The sequence below is a fragment of the Astatotilapia calliptera genome, chromosome 15 (assembly GCF_964374335.1).
Source record: "Astatotilapia calliptera chromosome 15, fAstCal68.1, whole genome shotgun sequence".
NCBI classification, from domain to species: Eukaryota; Metazoa; Chordata; class Actinopteri; order Cichliformes; family Cichlidae; genus Astatotilapia; species Astatotilapia calliptera.
In genome coordinates this window covers 8,835,460-8,860,750 of record NC_137436.1, presented here as the reverse complement: position 1 = coordinate 8,860,750, position 25,291 = coordinate 8,835,460, and the positions used below count along the sequence as shown (strand labels likewise).

Sequence of the window (25,291 nt, the reverse complement as noted above, 5' to 3'; positions counted from 1 at the left end):
CAATGCATAGCTTAGTACATTTTAAATGAGTCAAAAAAATTCAATTTTTGTATCTTTAAACATGTTTACATGTGTTGAGTAACAGACAATTTTGCTTTGAAGCTAAATTCCAGTGGCCATTAAAATAACTTCAGTTTTTCAGTCAGTGTTGGCTCTGTTTTTTTTTTCCACTTTGATCAGTGAATAAAAACATCCCTGAATGGTAATGCTTTGTTTGCTATATGAATGTAATATACGGTTTGTATGACATTAGTCTAGAGATTTTTATAGAGTGTTTGTCTTATTACTTCAAAGAAGAGCTTAAGCACAGCCATTTCTCATGCTGATTTGGAGAGCTTTAACAAGACATGACTTTATCTCCACCAAGTCCCTGTGAGTACCCATAACAGTACATGATATCACTGTCCCAGCTGTATCGTGATCTTTCCTCTGGTCCTTAAACCTATTGGGGGAAAAAAAACAACAAAAAACAAAACAGTGTGTAACCACAAACTCAAACAGAAAGTTAAGTGACAAAGGTTTGGCAAAGGTTTAGAACCTGTAAAATAGTAAGTTTTTACTGATGAGATTTTTATTTATTGATTCTTTTTTTAATGTTTTTTGTATTTGTTTTACTTCTCCAGCATATTCCAAAAGTTAGTAAGTAAAATTAAGTAAGTAAAATTTATTTATGTAGCGTTTTGGTAAGAAACCAGCCACAAAGAGCTTTTATGTTGTATCAGAAAAACTGCTGTGACAAGATAGAAATTAATCTGTCAATTTTTAAGCATTGTGCACATTTTATACCTGGAAGTGAAGAAACCTAGTTTAGATTTTGGCCACCACATCATTAACAGGCTAATTTGTAGCTCTTGGAGAGTATTACTTGGATTAAAACACGTTTTTGTGAGGGGGCTTGCCAAGCAATTTGTGCATGAAATGCACTTTCCTGGTGTAAGTCTCACTCCCGCTTAATGTACACCATGCACCTTTGTAACATTTGACGTTCTTTTTATATGTCAGAGTGCAATTTGTGCAACGTTAAAGTGATTTATGCCTTTCGGTGAGAGAAAGTTTATTACATTAGCTGCAATTTAGTAATGGGAGTTTCAAAAGAAGCTTTATTTTACACTTTAGAAAATACAATTTGCAGAAGATGTACAAGATGTGAAATAAAACACTGGATGATAAATGACAGTGCCTTTTTCTAAAAGCAGATAAAATAGAAGAATAAAAACATTAAGAGCTTAATTGTACTGCAATCATGTTTATTTCCCTATTTTGGGGCATCTAGCTTAGAATGCACATTGAAGGCTATTCTACACGCAAATAACTTGCATGCAACTTTATTAGGAAATGGATGAAGTATGTACAGAGATATCTGTTTTACATGATGTATGAAGAAAAACATCCAGACCAGGGCAGTTCAACTGTAATATTAGGTTAAAAAACAACAACTAAGAAATGTAGCAAATTAATTTTAGATTAATGTATTTGCTTTCTCGCCTTATTAGTCTACTGACTGTATTCAGAAAATAATATACATTAGTGACCAGGCAGTTTTTAATACTATTTGCACTTGTCTATAACGTGTGAACGTGGTGTCTAATTGCACATGCCAATATCAAAAATACACTGCGTATTTAAAGTCACTAAGACAGGCTTCCCAGAGATTATACGTCGTATTGTGTGTATTGTATTGCAATAATATACCAAGCACCTGGCAAAGACATCAATGTTAACTGCACCATGGGTTAACATTAATCTATGTACAATAAACCCGCAGGAGTAGAATTCTGTTGTACTTACTCTCTGGTGTTTCTGTGTGTAGGCATTTGTGGATTTCTATAGGATTACTGGATGGCATTCGGAGTGTGTCTGTCGGTTTGTGTTGCATTTTCCTACAAATACTGGGTGCATGCAGGTATTTTGTCAACACTTTTTTTTTCTTTGCTGATGACCAACAGAAGCCTTGTATATTTCTCTCCTTTTCTCTACTTTCATCCCCCTCGTCAGGGAGAAAGGTCGAAACGCTTTGATGGTAGAAGAGATGGGATTTTAAGTTTGGCTTTCTTCTTCTCAAACTTCAATGATGTTGATTGATGGCACAGAAGGGTGAAACTGCAAAAACAAAATACAAATAAGTATTAGTCACTGCTCACATGGATGCCTTGATCTCAGAATTTAACAGAGCCATTAAACGTGGAGTGTGAAAGCCTTACTGTGCTTTAGGTGTAGTGGTTAATACATTTGCCATCAGCTATGGCAACACCTTAGGAAATAAAGTAGCAGCCATGAGGCTAAACAAACTTTTTATTCAGCTCTATCTTTTGTTGAACTTGATACTTTTGATACTTTTGTATTTTGTTTGGACAGTGTTGGCTCATATGTTGCAAGCCACTGCTAGCTTACTCAAGTTGCACCGTCTTATACAAAACAACTAATTTTAATAATATATAGTTATAGCTCCAATGATTGATCAATATCAAGAAATGTCAAAATTTATTTTGCATGTAAAATACTTTAAACATGTACTTCCAAGTTACATCAGTTGATGAATTGTTAATTTTCTGCTTTTTCAAAGAAATGACAAAATGTGGCCCCACTCTGTCTTTAAGGAGCAAACTGTATGCTGTCACTGTCTCAGTAATAAATGATTTAAGACATTTATTGGGTTCAAGGTAAACCAAGTGTGCTAGTCACCAAATCTAAGAAGAGAAAACTGATCCAAGGTGTCTGACAACTACCTAATAAGGATGAGAGAACTCAGTGTCTAGCAATGTTACATTTTTGCTTGAGGTCAAAATTCTCAGTGTAAGTGACCTTGATAATTGATTGGTCGTGGGCTCTGCATTAATCTATCCACTCCAGTCTGATGCTTCTTTAAGGCTCTGCCGGTGCTTTATCTACGTATTGTTCAAGACAAGGGACTTAATCTGCACTTTTAATGACCAGTATAGTCTCAGGTTTGTACATTTTTATATGTGTAAATATTGGACAGTTGCCTACTGAAAAATGGATGATTTTGTTCCTCCAGTGGAAATTTATTAGATTGGTGTGACTCAGATCAGATTTGTGATAGCGTACAGTGTATTACTTCAGCCATCAACTCAGGGAAAGTTTCAGCTCAACTAGTATGTCAAGAGAGTGAGAGAAAATAAACTTTTGTCATAGCAGTGGAATATGAAATAGCAATACATATGGTGTGTATAGAGAGACTTTACTTGGATGTATATATACAGCTGTTTGAGGCTGGTGTGAAGCTTAACAAGAACCGAATTCAAATATTTCCGTCTCTGTGTGGCCTCAGTCCTGAGACTTCACCTTGCTCCTTAGCAGTCCTCCACTGTGGTGCTCTGGCGTGCTTCTTTCTGACGACGGCTTGGCCTTCTCCTTATTGTTGCTGGAGTCGTTGTCCTTAATGATGTCATACTGCCGGCAGAATAGGGCAATAACAGCTGCCAGGAGGTGAGACAGGGGCACATTTGCAACAAAACACAAAAGAGGATAGGAATTCAGTCGTGAGGCAGCTGTCAATCACTGTCATGTCACCAATTCCTCTAACAGCACATGCTGAAATGCCATGTGGATAATGGAATTTTGTTCCCACGGGAGGGTGACGGCTGCGCCTTTATCTCAAAGCTTGGAGGAGAGTCATTCACTATGCTCTTTGCTTTCTTTCACTGCTAAATCTGCCAGATGCAGATTTGCCTCCAATTTGGATAAGTACTGTATATTCTCAATTATCTTCCTTGCTTCACTGAGGTCATGAATTTTTATGGGGGCGCTTTTATTAAATATTCAGAAAGTGATATACAGTCCTGGTAATGAGAGTTACAGAGCTGTTCTGAGACGCATTCGTTAAATTATTATTCATGCATCATGTAAGTCGTCTCCTGCATTGCAGCCACGTCATTCCCTCTGCAGAAAGGTACGAGTGGGTACTTCTGCATCTATCCTCATTGTTTTGTCGTAGAATTACAAAGGCGTTTGCGGAAGTGGAGAATGAGAGTATCCACAAAAACTTCAGCTACACAGCTTTGTATGTCTGATTGCTGTTTTCTTTACACTTTAAGTATGGTTTAGTCAGGACTAAGTTAGTACATTGAAATCTTAAACAGAATAGCAGAAAAGATTAGCACTATATTAAAAATCACTTATACCACACTGCTCCAAAAATTAAAGAAGCACTTGATCATCACAATATAAGACAGACAGTTAAATGTTAGAACATTAATTTCTCGTTAGTAAGTTTAAACTGTTATGAATCCATCTCAGCTGCTTCGGTGCAAATGAAAGTGACAACAGGTGCACTGGAGAGGAAACCCCAAGACAGCCCCTAAAAAGGTTTTGCAGGTGGTGGTCACAGACCATTGCTCTCTCCTTCTCCTTCTTGACTGATTTTTCTCTAGTTTTTCTTTTTGTTAGTGTGCTTGTCACTTCTGGTAGCATGAGACAATCCCAGAAGCCCATTCAGGGTTGCACAGGTAGTCCAGAATCTCTAGGATCACACACCTACACATGCTGTCACAAGAAGCTTTGCTGTGCCTCCCAGCAGTCTCAAAAGTGTGTGAATGAGTTATCAAAACATGGATAGTTACATAAAGATTGATGCCCTTCTACAGTTACAGCGCTGTGGAAGGGCATCAACCCAACAGTGGGACTTGTATCTGCTCCTCTGTGCAAGGAGGAGCTGGAGGAGCACTGCCAGAGCGCTTCAAAATGATCTCATGTGCAGGAATTTGACCAAACTGTCACGAATAGACTCCCACTAAAGGGCCCAGTGTCCTTTAGTGACCTGTGCTCACTGACCAGCACCATCCAGCTCAACTGGCATAACTGCCACTAGAACCCAGCTCACTCCACGAGCAAAAAGCAAAGCTAGAGAAAGATTGGTCAGGTTATATATCTGTGAAGGTTCTCAGTCATCCAGGTCATCGTAGTCTAAGGAGCTTAGAAAGAAAAGCGTCTGGACTTCTTTAAGTTGCTTGAAGACGTTTCAGCTTTCATCCGAGAAGCTTCTTCGGTCAGGTTGGATTCACGATGGTTTCCGCTCCAAACTGCACTGATTGATATTCCTAAAGTGTAGCTGACTTTGTGTTACACTGACAGAATCAATTATTCCCTATTATTTGATTTGATTTCTTTGAGCAGTGTCTTAAGTTTTAACTCTAAATGAATAAATTCAAAGAGGATCAGGTAAATCCGACATTAAGCTTGACGGATAACAAATGTGGAGTCCATTATGAATATGCCAAACGGGTTGCTTCTTGTCTTTCACTCCCGCTCTTCACAGCTTCCGCGTTACCTTGGTTTCTCTCATTAGTATTATTTAACATCTCACTCTGGTCCTCGTGGGTGGGAAGCCCTGCTCCTAGCTGCCTGACAGATACGCCACTTCTCATTGTGCCTCAACACTTCATTAATCATCGCACTACTTCAAAGGAGAACCCCAGAAGACGAGAATGCTCAGAAAAGTGTGATGTTGGTTTGACACTGCTGCGCAGTCGTCAGATTTAGTTTACAGACAGACCCACTTGCATTTTTTTGTACTTTAGCTTAAACTTGATTGCTGTGCCGCAGGTTTTACCTACTGTGAAAAAACTGTCCCATTATAGTTCTGACTTTTTTTTTTGCAGAGCTTTCATTTAACTTAAAACAACTGCTGTAACATTTGCATTTTAGACAGTACTCAATCTCCTGTCAGACTAATGATACCTGAATATAAGAAGTAGTCTCATACTAAATCAGCTGATCCTGAATCTGATTCAGGATTCTTTGTTTTATGTTTTTTCTTACTTCATCAGTGTCCCGCCAGTTTTTACTGATGCTCTGTTTTGTATGGTGGGTGCAAGGAGGAGTGATGTTGCTGTCATCGTACAAAGCACACATTAGAATTATTATTGTGACTAAAGTGATCCTGAGTGAGCTTCACACTGAATATTTATTCCCCCCTCTTCCTGCTTATTGGTCCTTCTTTCTTTTCTTCATTCTTTCTTTTTTTTTAATTGAATGAAATCTACAAACTTACCTGCCCACATGACCAAGACCACGACAATTATGATCATCTCTCCAGTTTGTAGATGTCGAGACTTGTCCAGTCCCTGCACAGTGGGGTCATCTTGGAGAGAGGACAGACAGAGCACATCAGAACACTAAATATGAAATCTAAGAGGCACTGCGCATTTAAATACAATCCACTGGGACATTTTATGGAGTAGAAATAATAGTCTGGCACAGTCTGAGAGAGTCTGTCTGCTTTATAATATGAATCAAACTCACTTTGTGTCTGCACGGATTGACAAAAATGTATACTTTCTCTACCCTTCATGACAGTTATGCCATTTAACAGAACTACAGTAGTTTTGGTGGGCATTCCCACACATCAATCTTGTAACATTAATCCTCCTTTAAGTGGATTGACTAGAAACTTTCCAAACTGCCTCTCAGCTCGTATGGATGGAACTCTTCCAGAGCCCCACTCTTCCCAATTGCCTCTTTTATGAAATCAAGTTGTCAAGAAACTGGCTTCAAATGCCAGACACTCAGCTCTCTTCGCATAAAAACAGTCAGATAGTTGGGTCAATTGGAGTGTCACATTTTCCCCCATCTTGATAGTGTGAGGATGTCAGCGGCGAGAGGGCAGAAGTAGGAGTACATCGTCAAAATCAACCACAAATTAAAGAGAAAAGCAGGATGCTAATTTGCCAAAAAGACTTGGAACTACATGTAAAATTACAGATGACTGGATATTTGAAGGGATTAAAGCAAAAATCATGATAAATTAACTTTTTCCCCTTTTTTTTCTTCTTTTTTTTTCTTAGCATCAACTTCCATCATTTTGTTCCCATGGATACCAATATCTTGTTAAGTTGTGGTGGAAAAACTGTCCAGGATTGCTGCCAGCTCTGGTTGTAAACCTATGCCACAAAAAACAAAAACACTCATTCAGCTTTATCCAAACTTTAGTATGAGTGAAATATCGAGTGTATGTCCAGTACTGAGGCCTGTGTTACGCCTCCTCAAGACTACCCAATCAGCAACCTCGTGAGTGTGATGGTCTTTTGCTGTGTGCTATGTGAGAGAGATAGGAGTTGCAGCTGATATCCCAATCTGATGAAAAAGTTCTGAACCTTACTTTGGACTCAACATTTATATGTAGGAAGGCTTGGTGTCTACACTGCAAGATACTTCTGAAAACGTAGCCGGGTCTGTGCGTAGAGAGACTTCTGGTGGAAGCGTTGGGTTGATGACGGTACATCAAAGACCGGCTTCAGGGATGAATGCAATCTGTGAGACTTCTTACTTCTCCACTGAACTTCTCGTTCCTTTTAGAAGTTTTTTAGTTGATCTAATGATCAAACTTCACTTGCAAGAGCACACTGGTACAGGCTGTATAGTGTGCATATACTACACTGATAAACCTAACCATTATAACCTTGTATGTCTCCTTCTTCTGCCACCAAAACAACTCAGGTTACTAATGTATCTGACACCAAGATATTGGCACCAGATCTTTTAAGTGTTGTAAAATAAGACTTGTTTATTTGTTCGATGTGAGTGGTCATTACCCTTTGGATCATTGGCTTATATATGCAGAAACATGATGCTGTAATAACACAAAGATCTGAATAACATTTCCATGTGTTGTTTCATAAATTTTTTATGTTGGTGGCAGACTCATATATGCTGTGTGAATTTGTGCTAAAGAGGAATGAGTAGATTTCGCTGCCTCCTGTACACCAAATAATTTGTGCAGAGATAATTAGTCGACCCTGCTTCTGCTCGCCCCCTAATCCCGAGATGTTGGCTGTGGCTGTGAACTGCGACAACACACCAGGGATTCTGTGCTGATGCCACAATGGTGCATCATTGAAGTCTTTCATAATGTTTACTTTAGAATGAGCAATTTTATTTTAGGCTGCATTGCTCCTTTAAAAGTTTTTCCACTGAAAAAGTTTGCTTCAAGATCGGACTTATTAACTGATTATCACAATGAAAGTAAATACAATTTTTGTTGCAGCCATGTTTCCCAAAAAGTTCAAAAGTTGAATTGTCCCGCTTGTAGTTTGGACGTGTTGCCCAAACACATGAACATTGTAATATAGCAAATGTGACAAAGGATGCCCCATGCCGTTGAGCAGCTGAGTTATAGAAAACAGCCTCTTCAGTTCGCAATAACAGATGTAACATAGTGATAAACAAGCTTGTGCCCCAGCTTTTGTCATGCATGTTGCCCCCATGAAAGTCATAATAAGCATATACTTATAATGCTTATACTTACATAGTAATAATAATAATAATAAGAGTATTTCTTTGCAGCTATTTTGGTTGCATAATATTCTAGAGTAATAGCCTTTAACCTTATATAAATCACTGAATGCAGATAGAGATAAGCCCAAGTATGAATCATAATGAAGCTATTAGACAGTGTGTGGCATGCCTTTGTCTCACTGCTGTTAATAGGAGACCCTATAGGTGTAGCTTCTGACTCAGTATAGACAGCTAAGCTCTGCTTTGAAGCATCATGCAGTAATTGTGTCTAAGGGGACCACCTGCCTAGTTAGGTTAGACTGCTCAAAGTCTTCATCCTTTGAAAATACTCTTCCTTTTTGTTACACCGTGTGAAGTGGATTGGAAGTTACTTGGTGTCAGCGGTTTCTTCTCAGTTGCTGTGCTACGGAATGATTTTTGTGTTTGAATCAAAACGTGTTAGTTTACCCAACTTTGTCTGAAAGTTTGAATCTTTTGCATGTGACTGGAATTTAAATATATATATATATATATATATCTATATATATATATATATATATATATATCTATATATATATATATATATATATATATATATATATATATATATATAGATATATATATCTATATAGATATATATATATATATATATACAGTGGGGCAAAAAAGTATTTAGTCAGCCACCGATTGTGCAAGTTCCCCCACCTAAAATGATGACAGAGGTCAGTAATTTGCACCAGAGGTACACTTCAACTGTGAGAGACAGAATGTGAAAAAAAAATCCATGAATCCACATGGTAGGATTTGTAAAGAATTTATTCGTAAATCAGGGTGGAAAATAAGTATTTGGTCACCTCAAACAAGGAAAATCTCTGGCTCTCACAGACCTGTAACGTCTTCTGTAAGAAGCTTTTCTGTCCCCCACTCGTTACCTGTATGAATGGCACCTGTTTGAACTCATCATCTGTATAAAAGACACCTGTCCACAGCCTCAAACAGTCAGACTCCAAACTCCGCCATGGCCAAGACCAAAGAGCTTTCGAAGGACACCAGGAAAAGTATTGCAGACCTGCACCAGACTGGGAAGAGTGAATCTACAATAGGCAAGCAGCTTGGTGTGAAAAAATCAACTGTGGGAGCAATCATCAGAAAATGGAAGACATACAAGACCACTGATAATCTCCCTCGATCTGGGGCTCCACGCAAGATCTCATCCCGTGGGGTCAAAATGATCATGAGAACGGTGAGCAAAGATCCCAGAACCACACGGGGGGACCTGGTGAATGACCTGCAGAGAGCTGGGACCAAAGTAACAAAGGTCACCATCAGTAACACACTACAACGGCAGGGAATCAAATCCCGCAGTGCCAGACGTGTTCCGCTGCTGAAGCCAGTGCATGTCCAGGCCCGTCTGAAGTTTGCCAGAGAGCACATGGATGATACAGCAGAGGATTGGGAGAATGTCATGTGGTCAGATGAAACCAAAGTAGAACTTTTTGGTATAAACTCAACTCGTCGTGTTTGGAGGAAGAAGAATACTGAGTTGCATCCCAAGAACACCATACCTACTGTGAAGCATGGGGGTGGAAACATCATGCTATGGGGCTGTTTTTCTGCCAAGGGGACAGGACGACTGATCCGTGTTAAGGACAGAATGAATGGGGCCATGTATCGTGAGATTTTGAGCCAAAACCTCCTTCCATCAGTGAGAACTTTGAAGATGAAACGAGGCTGGGTCTTCCAACATGACAATGATCCAAAACACACCGCCCGGGCAACAAAGGAGTGGCTCCGTAAGAAGCATTTGAAAGTCCTGGAGTGGCCTAGCCAGTCTCCAGACCTCAACCCCATAGAAAATCTGTGGCGGGAGTTGAAAGTCCGTGTTGCTCGGCGACAGCCCCAAAACATCACTGCTCTCGAGAAGATCTGCATGGAGGAATGGGCCAAAATACCAGCTACTGTGTGTGCAAACCTGGTAAAGACCTATAGTAAACGTTTGACCTCTGTTATTGCCAACAAAGGTTATGTTACAAAGTATTGAGTTGTATTTTTGTTATTGACCAAATACTTATTTTCCACCCTGATTTACGAATAAATTCTTTACAAATCCTACCATGTGGATTCATGGATTTTTTTTTCACATTCTGTCTCTCACAGTTGAAGTGTACCTCTGGTGCAAATTACTGACCTCTGTCATCATTTTAGGTGGGGGAACTTGCACAATCGGTGGCTGACTAAATACTTTTTTGCCCCACTGTATATATATATATATATATATATATATATATATATATATATATATATATATATATATATATATATATATATATATATATAGATATAGATATATATATATATATATATATATATATATATATATATATATATATATATATATATATATATATAGATATCTTCTTGGTATAGTTGAAATTTGACTGAAAGGGGAATCAAGTGAAAGGCAGAACTACAGCTTACTTCTCTTGAAGGACAGGTGACACACATAAACATACACTCACACAAGCTTTCTGTGAAACTAATGAAGCTGAAATAGACTTTGGAAAGTGATATCGATGCTATAAAAGGAGTGCTGCAGTCTATTCCAATGTATTTATTGAATCTTGCCAGGAAATACTTCATAGAAAATGGGAGGATGCAGAGTCTGGCCAGCCCAGGTAAATAATATACACCAATATGTAATCACATTATTAATAAAATTGTTTTGTTCACAAAAAAGAGAGAAAAAAACCCTCCTGTTGATTCATATGTATCATAGCTCTGACTCTGGGTTGTCTGGTGTATACCACAAATCAATTTAGTTTCAATAGAAGGCACTTGGCTGTGACAAAGGACCTCTGAAATGGCTCTGTGGTGCTGGAGCCAGCTAGGATAAAATGATTTTTATGGAACAACAGTCAGCAGGAAGATCTCCAACAAAAAATATCACATGAACTCAGTGCGCATTAAGATTTCAAAAAATTATAAATTAAAAACATAACAGACACTGCGTTTTCTGTTTGTTTGTTTGTTTGTTTGTTGTTAATATGCAGAAATTTAGGGGAGTCTTTTTTGTTATTGATATTGTGATAAATAATAAGCTAGCTGAGTCTGCTGTCTTTTCATCTGCTTGATCCCTTGTAGTGTTCAGATATTTTTATATGCGTATTTTAACATTAAGACATTCACTCCTGAATGTGGAAAACTTTTTTTTATAACCCAGTTGTGGGCTGTGACCACCAGACAGCCTAGTTCTGTTTTTAACATGTGGGTGAATGCTTAGTGAAAAATGGGTCACATTGGATTCCTGTAGCTCAACCTGCAGATCTTATTATAAGAGTTAAGCTGGGACAGGTTTTCATGGGTGAAATGTAAGAATGGATGCTGTCATTGATTGGAGAATCACAATACTCTACACCCTCAATTGGTGTATGATGGTTTGTGTGAGTCACACCACGTGTGAATGTAATTCAGTCTGAATTAGGTTTGACAAGAAAATTGAAATCATAAATACTGATACAGGGTCAAACAAGAAAAGAGAAGTTGAGTAATGCGGTTCACAAAAGTTGCACCTAGAAACTTGATGTGATTGGACTTTAAAGCTTGGGCGTGAGGAGTCAGCAGTGTCGGCATTAGATTTATGGAAAGCTGACATTGATGTCTTTTACGCACCAAAACAAAATCCTACAAATGAGGAGCATCACTGAATGGGCTGTTTCTCTGACCCAGTTGGATGACTCGAGAGGCTACAAATCCTGATTAATGTTGCATAATAAATCTTTTCCAAGCGTCTGCACCGGCCGTGTCTTTGCTCTTGCTCAGCAATTTATTGAGATATATTGATGGTTATTTAGCTTTCCGAGGTCAATTTTTTTACTTAAAGAAAACTTAAGTTAAAAACACAAGTGCCAAAAAAATAATTTCCTGGACACTTAATGTAAAGCAACAGGAAAGGAATGCAATGTCAGTTCCTGCATGAGAGCAGACTCGTGTGCTGAGCAGGAATTAGTTTCTTCCTCTTTGCTTTGGCCAGGCTTGCCAGCTTAACTAATGATACGCAACCTGAGTCAGCCGAACAGAAACATTTATGATTCCCTTGCATCAGCACTTCCGTATATTCACGACTTTGACAAGACTATAAAAATTACAAAACAGTTTTTGAAGCGTCAGGCGTGTTTCTAGAGCAATGTTGCCGTTATTCTATGAGTTAATGCATTTGGCTCATCCCACAATCGTGGCTGAAGTACTGCGGAGAAGATTACCAGAGGACTTTGCTCTGAAGTATATAACAAGCAAATAGCCTTTTCCACATCTGAGCTGTATGAAATTGAGAGATACTAAACTTATTCTCTTTAGGTCACGGTCTTCATTTTTTCTCCTGCCCGCGAGCTGATCCGACACATGGAATATGAGGTGTTCTAGAGTTTGAACAGGAACACCCAGAGTGATATAGAGCTGCATAAATTCAGAGCAGTTTGGCAGCAGACCTGCTTGAAGCTTCTGTCAATAATGTGTTGGTTTCTAGGAGAAATAAAACCTCTCACCTTGAAACCCACTCCCCCCACCTGCAAGAGAGCTGCTCTGAGAGGAAGCTTCTGGTTACTTGCTCTTGTCTAACCTTTACTGCATTTCATTCTCAGTGTTAGGGTGCTTAAAAGCATTCAGGAGTAAGAAGAGGCTTTAGCGCAACAGCGGGAAGAGTGCCTGTAATGGGTTGCTTCTGCCTGTGCCTGCCTGAGGCCCGTGGCAAACCGTGTAAAATTAAAAGCAAATGTGTTACATAATGCACAAAACTGGTGCTGTGGCTTCTTGTGAACTTATCAATTCTACTGCACTTAGACAAATTTGACAGCATCTTGCCCACCCTAACCGAATCGTTTATAACGATTGTTTAAGCCAATCGCAGGAATCTGGCACTTAATTAGACTTCCACATGTCTTATCTGATAGATTGGTAGATTGTTCACTCTTCCTGAATGTATTTTGTCAGGTTGAATGTGTGATTTCTTATGGCTGAGTTAAGATTGGGACTCAGAGCTCACTTCTGAATCGTGTCAATATGGGTGCTTTAAGATGTTAGAGGTCTGTTAGAGCAGCTGTGACACAGTAGATCTCTCTGACACTCTGATGATTTTTTTGTTTTATTGTACTCTGTACACATTTATGCCACCATGTGTCACCAATTGCAAAAAAAACCCCATAAATAAATAAATAAATAAATCGATTAAAAAATGGTAAAGCACAGTAGGTGTTGCATCGACAATTCTGACACAATCACCCAGTGTAAGGTTTATGCCATAGCTACCCAAAATTTTGGTAATTACAAAAATCACATTTTATGTTTAGGAATGGTTAATCCAGCAGTATGTACGGAGTCTTTATTCTGAATTATGTTTTTAATGCCAAAAAATAATTGTTGTTTCTCATCTGTAAACGTTCAATTTTTCAGTTTTACAAAAAAAAATGTAAGAAAACATTTAAAATATATATATTATTTTTTAAATTAAGATGCTAAATTACAGTTATTCATTGGAATTTCTGAACAGTAAAATGAGTTTTAGTGAATGTTGAATGTTGCGCTTGATTAAGTTGCGACTTCTCAGAGTCCGGTTGAGTGTGCCGCCTCACATTTGGGTGTAAAAACATGAATTCAGTTTGTTATTTTCCCAATAAATGAGAAATATAATTTTTAGCTTTAAACAAGTTTTTGACAGATTTTGTAATCTCCAAAGGGACTTATTGTACTGTTTCAAAGTTTGGTTGTCTTCCCTTCTACACATTCTAAACTTCTATTCAGTCTTGTGTCAGTTTTTCTCTGCATCCATCTCCAGATAGGATGGCTGCAGTCCTGTGGCCCTCAAACTTATTAATTAGATTTAATCTCTGGTTACAGGATTCAAGCTGCTTGGAGATGTATTGTAGTCTTCACCTTCATCATGCCTTGGAATCCTTTCTTTCTTATCTCCTCAGACAACTTGCTGCTTTTGTTTTTCGTTTTCGCTGTTCTGTGTGGAGCACACAATAATACCAAACACCTAGCCGCGTACTTCTCTGTTTAATTCGTTTAATGACTGATTAGAAGATTGAAGGCTCCTCGGACACTAAATGAAGAGCGTATTCAGTTTGAAACACAATAGCAATCCACATATTTATCTCATTTTGAGAATCATTTTGTTCTCTTTGCAGAACTGTCAAGAATTCTGCTCTTGCCACATTTTGTTTTTCTTTCCACAGCATGTCGAAGACATGCAGGTCTCAATGATTTGTAAGCGTAGCAGTAATCTTGATCATGTCTGCCTACAGCTTCAATGACTCATAGCATGTTGTGAGACTCCCCCCCCCCCCCCCCCCTTTTTTTTTAGAGGAAGTTTGCTCAAGGTCTCAGAGTACCATACCTTGGTTGGAGCTGTTGGAAGGAAAGCGGTCTGACTTCTTAAGGGTATGAAAATGGACCTTCTTGCTGGCTTGACTCTCGCCATAGAGGCCAATAGACTGGACCTGAATGATATAGTTTGTATCCTCCTCCAGGTCCCAAAGAACGCAAGAACGGCTGGTTGTGTTGACCTCCCGGATGAATCGCTGCATGTGTCCATCCTGCCTCTGAATATTTGAATAGAAGAAAAACAAAGCGATAGTGAATTGAATCCAGTTCTCTATTATTTGGCGTGAATTCACAACAAATGTTTACATAGTGTTTGTATTGTAACGCAAGCACTATAGAATGAAGTCTTGAGCTAAGCATTTAGGCTGGCACCTTCTTGGTTCTTTTAAACCAGACATTACAAATGAGGGGTGTCTCTGCTGCCCACTCACCTTTAACAATTTATCAAAAGTTAGGTCCACCCTAAAGCATAACCTGCTCTATGATCTGTTTTCCTTGCACTATCACTTACAAACCAAACATCATGTTGTGCAAAATAAGACCAGCAACCCATTTGCTGATGGTTAGAAAGAATGCAGATTTTAGGTCGTTTTTATGTCACTCCTTAATATACACTCTGTGGTAAAGACCCACCATACATATATTCTAGAGCGAAACACAGTAATTCTCTTTGAACAAGACCTTGAGATTCGGACCAAAAAAAAGTACAATCTTTTTTAAAATATTCACTGTTTAAAAAATGCATTGGATCACCAGTCATAAAAATAAGATACCACAAATGTTTTAGAAATCTGCCAAAAACTAAAAATCTTTTATTTACTAGGCACATAACCAAATGTGACTACTCTGACAAGTCAGAAATTAATCGAGTTTAACATTTAACCACTAAAACTCATTTTTCTGTTCAGGATTGCAGGTATATAAATGTAATTAGCATCTTAATCAAAACATAATGAATAATAATGCGCTTTACTATTTTTCCAGCTTTTTGATTAAACAAAAAATAAGAAAATTCATGGATAAACACAATAATCATATTAAAGCGTTAAAAATAGAATTTGGATTAAGGAACTTGCAAGTACTGGTAGAATAACCATTACAGAAACATTAAAAAATGATTTGGATATTTAGCAATATTGTTAATGCGTGAAATCGCAGGGTTAAACAGAAAGCAAAGAGCAGAGTAGATTCAGTGATAGCATAAATACAACCTCAAAATGGCTCTAAAGGTAAGACAGTCTTTGTTTCACCTCATGAGGTTTTTTCTTTATGCTAGTGCTATAGTCAACAATGTATTTCTCTCCAGTGTCATTAAAAAAACAATCAGGGAACCAATGTGAGGTAGAGGTGACCAACCAGAAAATATTCCAGGTTCTGGTGAAAGTCATGCTGAGTATTTTATCATATTAGCAGTTGGCACTTTATTTTCACCATATGGGGTCTCGACTAGGAATTGATGTCTGATTAAGTTAGACCACAAGTGCCGGGAGACAAGTTTTCACAATCTCAAACTTTATCTTTGACTTCTCCGAACGCTATTGGAGCAATCAGGACCTAAAGCAAAAAAGAATTACTCCTCCAGTAACATGCAGGGATCTCAGCGCTCACAAACAATCTGCACTTAGAGTGACGTCAGGCCAAATGTCTTCTTATTTATTTCTATGGCCGCGCTTGACAGAGAGATTTTATTGTTGGGGGGAGAGAAAAAAGTCATGTAGCTGTCTGTAAACAATGAATAATCTTCTGATTAAACTGCCATAGACACTGAAGGCGAATGCTGATGGTGTTCAAATGCAGCTGCTATACAGGAGGAAGAAGGAGAGTGGGTGTCGTGTTCAGCCCATCAGTCACACTGAATGAAAAACAAAGTAAATGGGTGCATAATGTTTTCAGCTGCGTAAAGCGTAAACATGATTACAGCAGCGTATTGCATTCTGTCATTCGTTGTTAGCATTTACTGGCTTTCCTATTTTAAGCCTGAAATTTTTTCATTATGAAAAAAAAATGCACTTTTGGCAGCGTCACATACTTCTGTGCATTCATGTTTTCTCTCTGCAAATTGGGCATACCAGGTTTTATTCTAGCTTCATGCTAAGAGCCATGCTCCATTCAGCCAGTACCAATTTTATGCAGGTTATTATTATGCACCACTTCACCAGTCTATCTGCTGGCATGTTGGCACCAAAAACAGGAAATGATGAAAGCTTATTTACAAATCAAAAGGGCTAAAACAACAAAAAAGAAAGAAAGAAGGAAACTTTGAATTTAATTTTCTTTCCTTTTTTTGCATTTGAAGTTTTAAGAATTACCTGCTGTGAGATGGAGAAACCAATTATTATGTCCCCCTCTGGAACTTCCCATGATATAGTTGCAGAGTCGGCTCGCAGGTGCATGACAGACACATTGACAGGAGCTGGTGGCCGGTCTGGAGGAGAGTAAACAGCAAGAGAGAGATCTGTTAATCCAGCAGCTTTTCCAGATATTTGAGTAGACCCACGCCATCTGTGTTCATGAGGGGTCTCTAAAATCGTGCTGGTACTCTGAAGTCTAAGATTCAGAGAACCCACATACTCACTTCTTTCAGTCTTACTTGTAAAATGTAATGTACTGTACTCAGGTCAGGAATAGATCTATTTCTACAGGCATCCACAAACCGTTAGTACACTCTGGACTTATTTTAATTATTTGTAATGTGTGTTTTTGAAGGGACCAGTATTTCCCTGCCTCTTTTAACCCAAAAGTTACAATAAATGACAAATAAATTCATTTAAATAACTTGTGTACTTGCATTTTAAATGAACCTGCAAATATATTTGCACTAGTCCTGACAAGCTTCTGGGTCAGCCTGACTGACTAGCCTTATAGTGGTCTATATCATGTTCACCTCTCTAGACAGGGTTATGCTTCTTCAGCCTGTCACTTTGCAGCCATCTATCATGATTTGGTTGCCAGTACACATGCTGATTGCAAAGTGGGAACAAAAGCGGGGGCAAGCGAAGAGCAGGAGAATTACAGAGTGACGGGGGGAGGCCTGAACAGCGATAAGCAATCACTCAGGTCAGATGAATAGGTAAGATGGGACAGGCTCGACAGTTTGGAACCTGGACACTATCTGTGAGCCTTTTGTTGCTACCATTATTTCTAATGGCCTCTTGGTAGCTGGTGATATGTGGAAAATGTCACATGAGTGGAAATTTTCTGCAATGACATCAAAGAAGACCTTGTAAAACATATACAACTGGCCCCTTTAAGTAATGCTTGCTCTAACGATTCACCTCAAAGTGAGCATTAATTGACAGCTATGAAGTAAATTTGTATTTCAGTCACTTTTGTAAAGTCATGCAGCATGGATTTAATAATACATAACACAGCTGTCTTGAGATCACAGCATGTGCTGTGCATGGACCATAAAAGATATTGCTTGAAAAAGAAAGATGAAAGCCGAAATGATGAAATTGAGAGGTTTTTCAGATGATGTGCGGTTTCCTGGCTCAGTCGCGCTTATCTACATACGTCTGTCTCTCTTCTTTTTTTTTCTTTTTTTTTAAATCTCTGGTACTCCTGCCTCCTATTTTATCTTTGAGAGAATCAGCAACAGTCGCTCTGTTCTGTGCAAAAGGTGACACTGAGGTGGATCCATGGAGCCCGGGTCAGACAAGGTTATCAGTCTCCCTGCCCTAGCTCCCATGGCACTACGTGGCACATGGGGGTCAGGGTCAATCACGAGCATGATGCTCGGTTTCTCTGGCTCATGACACGCTCGGATTGGTTTGTGGAAGGGAGTGAATGAGCTGAACAAGGGACCGGGCTAATTCTTGTGATGGAAAGTGCGAGAGGAAATTAATGTTCTGTGGAGATAGTCGGGGGGAGGACGGGGGAGGTGGGAGGAGGGGGGTAACACAGGCATTAAGAGGTTTGGAGGTTATATCTTCCTCATTTTGTCCATGTAATGAGAACAACTTTATGTAAGAAGGGGCTATGCAGTGTTAAGACTGACAGAAAGTCTTGTATAGTTTTTGATTTTCTTTGAACTTTGGAAATCCTTTAGGACATTGTAGATATATATATGTACAATCATGTACGACCTTCTGTTGTGACAGTGTTTAATTGTCTTCTGACTGCGAATATGTCATATTTATGCTCAAATCTTTCATCACTCAAATTAAATCCCAACATCCTGGGACTGACTGACAGTAATGGCGCCTTTTTAACAGAGCTCCACAGAAGCTTCAGTTGTTGTTGCAGCAGAGTTACCCGTGCTCGTTGTTTAGCGAGGTCACACTTGACTCCGCTGTTAACAGAGCGACAGACCATTAAGGCTTGATTGCCATCAGCACGTGCCCTAAAGTGAGCCTTCGCCAGAAGCAGGGGGCAGCATTCATCCCAGATGGGACGTGTTCATTTCTCTTTAGCTCATTGTCCTTTAGGTAACGAAGGTCACACGAAGTCGCGCATGGGTAAAGAAACAGCTCGTATCCATGATGCTCTGTCTGCGGATCATTTGGTGATGATGGAGCACGTGACAGTAAAGGGCAATCGGGCCTTGAATCATTGCTAATGTAATGCACTACGTGAAGCCCGCTTCCTATAAGGTGCCGTATCCATTACTTGCAAATTTGACTGGGACGCGCATATTTAAACCTGAAGCATGAGGCATTATAAATGAAGGATTTGCTGAAATGCTTACATTTAAAACTGCTATTCAATCATATGAAAGACTAAATAAACAAAATAGGTGTTTACATTTATAAAACTGAATCACAGCTGGCTTATTAGACAGCATTGTGTTTAATGTGCAGCCCAGAAGTTCAAATGATCCCCTCTAGCTTCTTTGATGTTCTCCACTGCAGTAATGATTGTCATGGCAGAGACTTCAGTACTTGTTATCTGCCATGTGGCTGGGGTAAGCCCCACTCAACGGAATGCATTATGTAAGATCTGAAATAAAAAGGCAATAGGTACATCCCTCTCGGGATGTGGGAGCACTGCCAGGATGAATCATAGCTTATAGCCAAAGCAGAGCACATTAGCTAGTGCCCCATCTAACCAGAGTGCACACACAGACATGGAGAAAAGGCTGGTGGATCTTTGAATGGCTGATGAGCCATGTGGAAATGAGCCCAGGTTGAGTTTATCGGAGCCAGATAAAGGGGCAGCATCTCTTATTTTGACCTCTATGTTTGCTTGCGAAGCAGAACTGCCTGTTTTCTTATTGGCTGCTCATGCTTTACACCATAAGACTAATTGGATATGTTTTATGGTCAGAAAATAAAAGTTCAGATTTACTGTATGAAGACAGCTTATGATGCTTTTTATCCCAGCAATGCATAAGCATGACACGATGGTTAAACAGGAATTTGGAAGTGGAAAATGAGAGATTATGCTTTTACTTAGTCAACTTTAAAAAACAAAAAACAAAACAGTTTGATCGCTGTGAAAAATGAAAATAAAAACAAAATTCAGTGATTTTGAAGTATTTTAAACTGCATCTTTATGTGAAATTAATACAAAGACAAAATATTAAATGTTGAAATTAAAACATTTTATAGTTCAAATCTATAAGATTTGAGTCTGTCAACACAAGACAATATTTGGAATACAGGAATTTTTAAGGCTGGGAATAAGACATTATCCTATTATGCCTTGAAAAGGGATTTCATCTCCTCAACAGCGTTTTGTAGGTCTGTCCCCAGTCAGACCCCAGACTGTCTTATCACAGCGCTGTGATTGAATGTGTGCAAAATGAGATTTGTTGTTGTTTTGCTGAAATAAGCAACGCTTTCCCTGGGGAAAAAAAGAGTTGTCTGGTTGTGTTGCTTTGTGCTGTGTTGCTTCAAAATCTTTTTGTGCCACTCAACATTAATGGTTCCTTCATTGATAACTTGAGCTTCAGTTAAGTTATGTATGCCATCAACACAGTCATGGATGCTATCTTACATACTTTCACTAGCTGGGCCTTATTTTAGGTTGGGCAGGGTTTTTTTAGTAGATAAAGGTGAATGGCTTAATCAAGAATAGAGCTGCCGTTTGGGGAAGACCTCGATGGGGACTGGAGGCGGCTCCCGGGCCTGGCAGATCCCCATGTACTAATGAGAAGTGAAGAAGTGAAGGGAGTGGAAAACCAGGAGAGAGGGTGGGGCACAAAAATGAGAACAAACAGCTTGGGGGGGGGGGGAGCATATATAAAAGAAAAGACCCAGAGGGGGCGTGTTTGAAGGCGTGGTCCTCCAAGTGTTCTGATAAGACTGATGCTCTCTCCGCTTTAGCTCGAAGAAGAATGTAAACAAATTCAAACCTAGTTTCACCTAAATGTAAATGAGCTCCTACACTGGACCATTTTTCTGATCTTTTTTTATATCTGATTTTCTTCACACACAAGAGTTTTAACTTCCATTTTTTGATGAATAGATGAATTGGGTAGTGATCGCGTGTGTTTTTGGAAGTGTTTCTGTGCCCATGCAGTGATGTCCACTACAGAGTTATAACTGCTTTTAACACACTGTCTGAGTGCCTGAAGATCACTGCCGCTCATTGTAGATATTCAGCTTTGTTCCCCATGTGTAGAGATTTTCTAAATCTATTAATGTTATTTTGTAAAAGGTTCATGAAATGACCATATATAAAAAAAATCTGCTACAGCTGGATATCACAATATCTGACCTATTTTATGGTGGTTTTCCATTCTTCCCACATTTTTTTTTAAATGAATTCAATTGAACTGTATTGATGTTTTCTGCAGTCTTTCTATATAAACGTCTACACTGCTGCTGCTGCTACTTTAAAAGCTGCCTAACATGAATTTGTGTTTAGTTAAGAGGGCATAAACGGTCCAGGGGGACTGATCTGTTTACTGGTAAAAATACATTTAAAGGCAGAACAATGGCTTTTTTTTTATGTTCCTTTATTATTAGTCACATTTCAATTACCTCTAAGATAGTGACAGTTTGAAGGACTACTTATAGTTTAATCCTTATCTAATATTTATAATGTCAACCTCCCTCGTAAAATTAAACTCTTGCTGACATAAATAAAGGGAAGAACTGAGCCTCCGATTTTGACGTGTTGTCCAGTCAATCTTCAAATGGCTTCATCAGGACATATTTCAGAGTCAGTCATGGGAAGTCTAAATGTTCTCCTCTGCACAACAGGAGGTTGTCACACATCTGCTTGTAAATTGCTTGCTATCGAGCTTTTAAGCAGTGCTGTGCTGCTTTTATTTCCGCTGCAGCACCGTGCATCCCTGTATTACCTGCGAATGCCTTTTCCCTCTTGTTTCACTCTCAATCCTCTTCTTTCATACATGATGTCATGCGGGAGCAGTGATTTGATGTGATCTTAAGTCTCTCGCTTCAATCCACTTCTCTATTTAGTTTTGCCACAGCAGTCTGAAGTGGTTATGTGTGTAAGCGGGCCTGGCTAGCTCCTGCGTCTTTTCCTCCACAATTCAGATCCCCTTGACTGTAGGACCACTTAGCGCCCCTTTCTTTACTGTAGGTACCCTCTGTGTTATTACTCGCAGATCCAGAGGCTGTGAAATGGCAGTGAGACCAGATGGGACACGGCACCGCTCTAAGGTTAATATAATCACTGGCCCAACCTTGAGCCTTTTCAGTTTCAAGCGGACATCACTTTATCCGCCTCAAAGTGTAATGTGCACCAACAGTGGGTGTTTACTGGTTTCTGCAGACATCTGAACAAGACAAGAGTGACACACAAAAACACGCTGAAAATCTACCTTGCGTTTCCCCCTCGTTATGTGTGTGTGTCTGTTTAAAATAAATACTGTGTCACGGCAGATAATTATGACAAGATGGGCAAATATTGGCTTTCATACTAATGAATTCATCTGTAACTGAGAACATCTATTTGTCATGAATGTGTCACCAGGTTTATGAACAGCATATTGCCAATTTGAAGGATGATATGAGCCCAGCAAGCCAGTAAATCCAATAAGTTTTCATTTACATTTGTTTAGTGTCTGACGCTCACGTGGGATCTATTTCCTAATGTGCTTGCTTTTAGCTTGTGTGTGAATGTTAACGTAGGTACTAGTATTCAAGTCTTTTATATCACCTAGAATGACAGAAATTGAGTGTGGATGCTTGTACTGATTGATTTAAGGAAGAACTGCATCTCACTTTTGGTTTTGTCTGGAAAGTGCTGGAATTTTCTCAAAAATTGGAAGAGCAGTGATGAGTTTGATGCGTTACTTTCAAGACCGGTTTTTAACAAGCTGCAGAAAAAGCTTTTGGCCCAGATGAAATAAGACATGAAAATGAAGGAAAAATACATTTCAGAGCCTTTGTATTACACTAACATTTGCCATAAATACACATTTTCATTTGGACTTCCAAGTGACTTGAAATGATCCTTTTCCATACCTTCACCATGCACCGAATTATCATAAAATTAAGTCACACCTTCTTCTAAATGACTGAATCCAGCACTCTCCTAGCTTAGTCTGGACTGGCGGTAATGAATCCAGCATTTATTTCAATTTACTTTAAACCTCAGAGCAGCCGCCACATTTGTATCTGTGAGTGTAACATTTATGTGTTCAGCAGTGACAAGCTTACGCTCTGGGCAAACTCCACAGAGATCAGAGATGCCTTTTTGCGTCACATGTCAGCCACAAAACATTCGAAAAAAAAAGAAGAAGCTCTGAATAGGTGTCTGAGGCAGACAGAGCACACCCACCCACAGAAACCGTGAAGTGCCAATCTGATTCTCTCAAGGCGCTATCACATGTAGGACTCAGTTCCCTTGAGAGGCGAGGGGGAAAGTGATAGAGGTAGACAGATAAAGAGACAGAGATACTGTAGATGCATGCACACAGAGGCTCAGGAGACTTCTGTGGCAGAAATAGCAAGGATTCATACATTTTAAGCCTGAAGCGGACCTCGCAATGGAAAGAATGCAAACAAACCACAGTTTATGCACTGGTGATCTGTCTCTTTGCTGCATTGAACTTAAGGCGCCATTGGCTCTGCAACTAGTGTTGTTGTAGTGAAATTAAATGTATGGATTTGGATGTCTAATTAAAACAGGCTAAACTGAATTGTCTTTAGTAGAATTGCACATAATATTACCTTTAAATTGAGTAGAGGGGAAACAAGAATGTGCTCTTTTGATAGACTTGTTAAAATAGTTTTTGGTTTGATTTTTGTTTATCTGTAATCAGGCTATTCAAAACACCAAAGGTATATTTAAAACACTGCAAACACTACATCTGGTTTTATTAGTGATTTAGAGATAGTAAATAAGGTAAGAATAGTGATAATGTAAGGCCCAGATCATACAGCAGGTTAAACAGGTGTTATAAGCTGGATGCAACGGCATAATCGTATTTTAGCACGTATTTGATGTATATGAATGAGTTGTGGGATTGAGGTGCGTAAACCCTTCCAAAGGGCTGTAATAGTTTGAGTAATGGCGCATTTTACAAGGCTACAAGAAGGCACAATAATTAATTTGAGTCTGCTTGAGAGGCTCATACTTACTTGCTCCCACCAAGAACACATCGCTGCCAAAAAGCAACAGGACCACGGAGTTGACAAAAACAAGAAGACGAGCCATGCCTTGGTGGATGTATTTGCTCTTCTTAGATTAATGTTAATATTTTTTTAATGCAAATCTCCTATTATTGAAGGGTTACTAAATTACAGCAGTTCATCTTTTTTGCAACGTGTTGGAATTCCTCTCATGAATGGAGGGATGAGTGACTGAGATCCTGCTCCTCCTGCTGCTTCTAGCGGAATCGGGCTCGATCTGCTCAGTAAACAGATAACCTGTGAAAGTACGTAGCGAGCCGCCTCCTCAGAGACATGTTGTCTTCATTCGGGCTTTTAATCCCACAAGTCCTTCATCCATGTTCCCGTGCGAACCGAGACCGAGTCTGCTGTCCTTCTAAACCTGCCGGTTGGAATCGTACACCATCACCACCGACCTCCGGATCATCGATCATCCGGTGAGCTCAGGTACGAGCAGGTCGCCGAACAATGTGATGCTTCACAGCGGGGTCGCCGGTCCCCCCACGGCCCAAGGGGACGGCGAGGGGCTATTCAAATTCAGCACCATGGACAGCGCCTAAGTTTTCCAGTTTCCGCCGAGCCCTTACGCTCTAAGGTTTTTTTTCCCCCCTTTTCTTCTTTTTCTTTTTTCCTTTCTTTTCTTTTCTTTTCTTTTTCTTTTCTTTCTTCTTCTTCTTCTTTCTTTCTTTTTTTTTTAAAAACTGTTTACAGCTTCGGACCTGTACGTGTTTATTCACGCACGGCACGCGGGGCTGGTCATCCTGCGGACCTTTTTTTTTTTTTTTTTTTTTTTTAAAAGCCTCCCCCCACCTCTCGCTCTCTCCAAGTAGCCAATGAGACCAGCGATGTTCCTAACACTTAGCTATTCTGCCAAAGCGCGCGCATTGCACTGATTAATCCTCCACGTGTCATCAGAGGAGAGGAGCAGCTGCACGCCTACCTGTGCGCGCACACCCTCCTCCAGATGCTTTAATATTTCAGCAGCAGTGCCAGGGGCTAATGTTTACCGCAATAGGCTGGCCTGTGCTGTGAGGGAAGCAACAGGGGAGTGAGTGAATGGCAGTACAATGGGACAGACAGCCTGTCCTCCCGTTCTTTCACATGCACTAAACCGCTGATCATAAATACCGGATGATTAGCATTTCGTTCCA

At 39.4% G+C, this 25,291-nt stretch overlaps 2 protein-coding genes across 2 annotated transcripts in view; one reads left to right on the top strand and one right to left on the bottom strand.

The window, feature by feature from the left end:
• The window catches only part of LOC113037539 (low density lipoprotein receptor adapter protein 1), a 107,166-nt gene that overhangs the window by 54,394 nt on the left and 27,481 nt on the right, over positions 1-25,291 (top strand). The window lies entirely within an intron of this gene.
• Positions 1,078-24,905, bottom strand: fndc4a (fibronectin type III domain containing 4a). Its single transcript, XM_026143334.2, has 6 exons — positions 24,111-24,905; positions 16,920-17,035; positions 14,624-14,828; positions 6,011-6,100; positions 3,304-3,437; positions 1,078-2,100 (listed from the first exon to the last, which is right to left on the bottom strand). Exons 1-6 carry the CDS (start codon positions 24,184-24,186, stop codon positions 2,059-2,061), a joined length of 663 nt encoding a protein of 220 aa, XP_025999119.1. The 5' UTR covers positions 24,187-24,905; the 3' UTR covers positions 1,078-2,058.